The sequence below is a fragment of the Loa loa genome (assembly GCF_000183805.2).
Source record: "Loa loa unplaced genomic scaffold supercont3.1801, whole genome shotgun sequence".
In the NCBI taxonomy this organism is placed as follows: domain Eukaryota; kingdom Metazoa; phylum Nematoda; class Chromadorea; order Rhabditida; family Onchocercidae; genus Loa; species Loa loa.
Window position 1 is genome coordinate 1 of NW_018109980.1, and position 1,683 is coordinate 1,683.

Genomic DNA, 1,683 nt, shown 5'->3' on the forward strand with positions numbered 1-1,683 from the left:
AGGAACGCTAAACGGTTAAACATAAAAGGACAGTTTCTTCATCTTAGAAATTCTCGAAAATTAAAAAAAAGAACTATTTCCAGAAAATCATGCAAATCGTGAGAAATTATTAAGGAGCAATTTAAAATTACAATTACAAAAGCAAAATCTAAAATTATTACCACCATAAGACTGATTTCATCACTTCTTGACTTGTTTTAATCCGTTTTCTTGATTCGTTTCCTATTTATCGTTGTTGATTTTTCTTGTTATTTTCATTTCCTTTTTTTGTTTTTTCTATTTCTAATGAAATACCGTATCGTTACAGTTACTCATAAAAAAATAATTAAAAATGAAAGTAATGATCTGTGGAATATTGTAAAAATGATTATTCATCATTATGTGGCATTTTTGACGCAATCGGCGTTAATAAGTTGGTCCGTGTTTTTTGCCTTTCCGTGTTACATTCTTGCAGCATGCATTGATGCATTTATTGATGACATGCATCATGATGGCATACTTAGAGATCATAAGTAAGTAAATTTCTTTCTATCATACATTGATTTTGATCAAATTAAAATTTTTCACACTTTAACACCGATACTTCTCTTCAGATTTTGATAATGTTTAATTTGAATTTTTGAATGCATAAAGTGCTAAAATAAAGCAATAAACGGTTAAATTGATTAAAATATCATTAGACTAATTAAACTTTATTAATTAATTTTTGTATCTTATTTATATAAAATTTTTTTTAGATGGACAAGTAGCCAAGCAGTAAGCCATGTATTAAAATATAAACATCGTTATCGAGTGAGAATTTTTAATTATTCCGTTTTTTTCTTTTCTTTGATTTTCAATGTTACCATCAAATGAATAATAGGGGCTATGCAGTAGTACGTCGGAAAAGATCTTTACAAAAATATCATATAATTTCAAAAGAAAAAAAAAAGACACATAATGCTGGGATACTAATTATTGATTGACTTTTCGATTTTCAACTACTGGATAAAATTCATTAAATATTCCAACAAAATGTTACTTATCTACGGTAAGATTTGATTATTTTAGAATCTAAAAAAAACCGCTGATATAATTGAGGAACAGTTCAAGTATGCAATAGCATATGTTGATGCATTATGCTTTACCGAACTATGCTTCATACTGTATACTTATTTGCAAGATAAAAGTGAAACGAAAACATGGATTGATACGATGCTATGTGTACTGTATGCTGTTAGCTCTTTATTTCATATCACTTTTTTCACAGCACCTGCTTATCGTCTTTATGAAAGAGTAATAGTTTAAATATGTACCATATCCGACAGCATAAAATTTATCCTACTGTATATGTAAAGATCAACTATTTGAAATTTGTTTTGCGAAGTATAAAGAAGTTTGAAAACAAGCGATTTTTTTTTGTAAATTTGAAAACAAGCAATTTTTTTTTGTAAATTTGTTATCATAAATTTTTCCATTTCTACTTTCATTGGAATTAGTTTAATACAATAATTCAAATTTTGTAGTACTGCAGTGAAAGAAATTGTCAAAATTCAGTAGTACATATCTTTTTTCATATCATCATATGTATTTAGAATCAAACAATCGTGGCAATTGCTACTACTGTGTTTCAAAATCAATTAAATCGAGAACGTGATCAATTTCTTGACGTAATTAATTAATTAATTTCATCAGTATTCACTT

General features: G+C 26.9%; 1 protein-coding gene across 1 annotated transcript; it reads left to right on the plus strand.

Moving 5' to 3' along the window:
- Window positions 1–1,050: 1,050 nt before the first annotated feature.
- LOAG_15322 (hypothetical protein) lies at window positions 1,051–1,287 on the plus strand (the record flags this gene model as incomplete). The annotated part of the gene is made up of 1 exon (XM_003150813.2): window positions 1,051–1,287. A coding segment is annotated over one exon (237 nt), but the record flags the coding sequence as incomplete, so codon positions are not given.
- Between the last annotated feature and the right edge of the window lie 396 nt (window positions 1,288–1,683).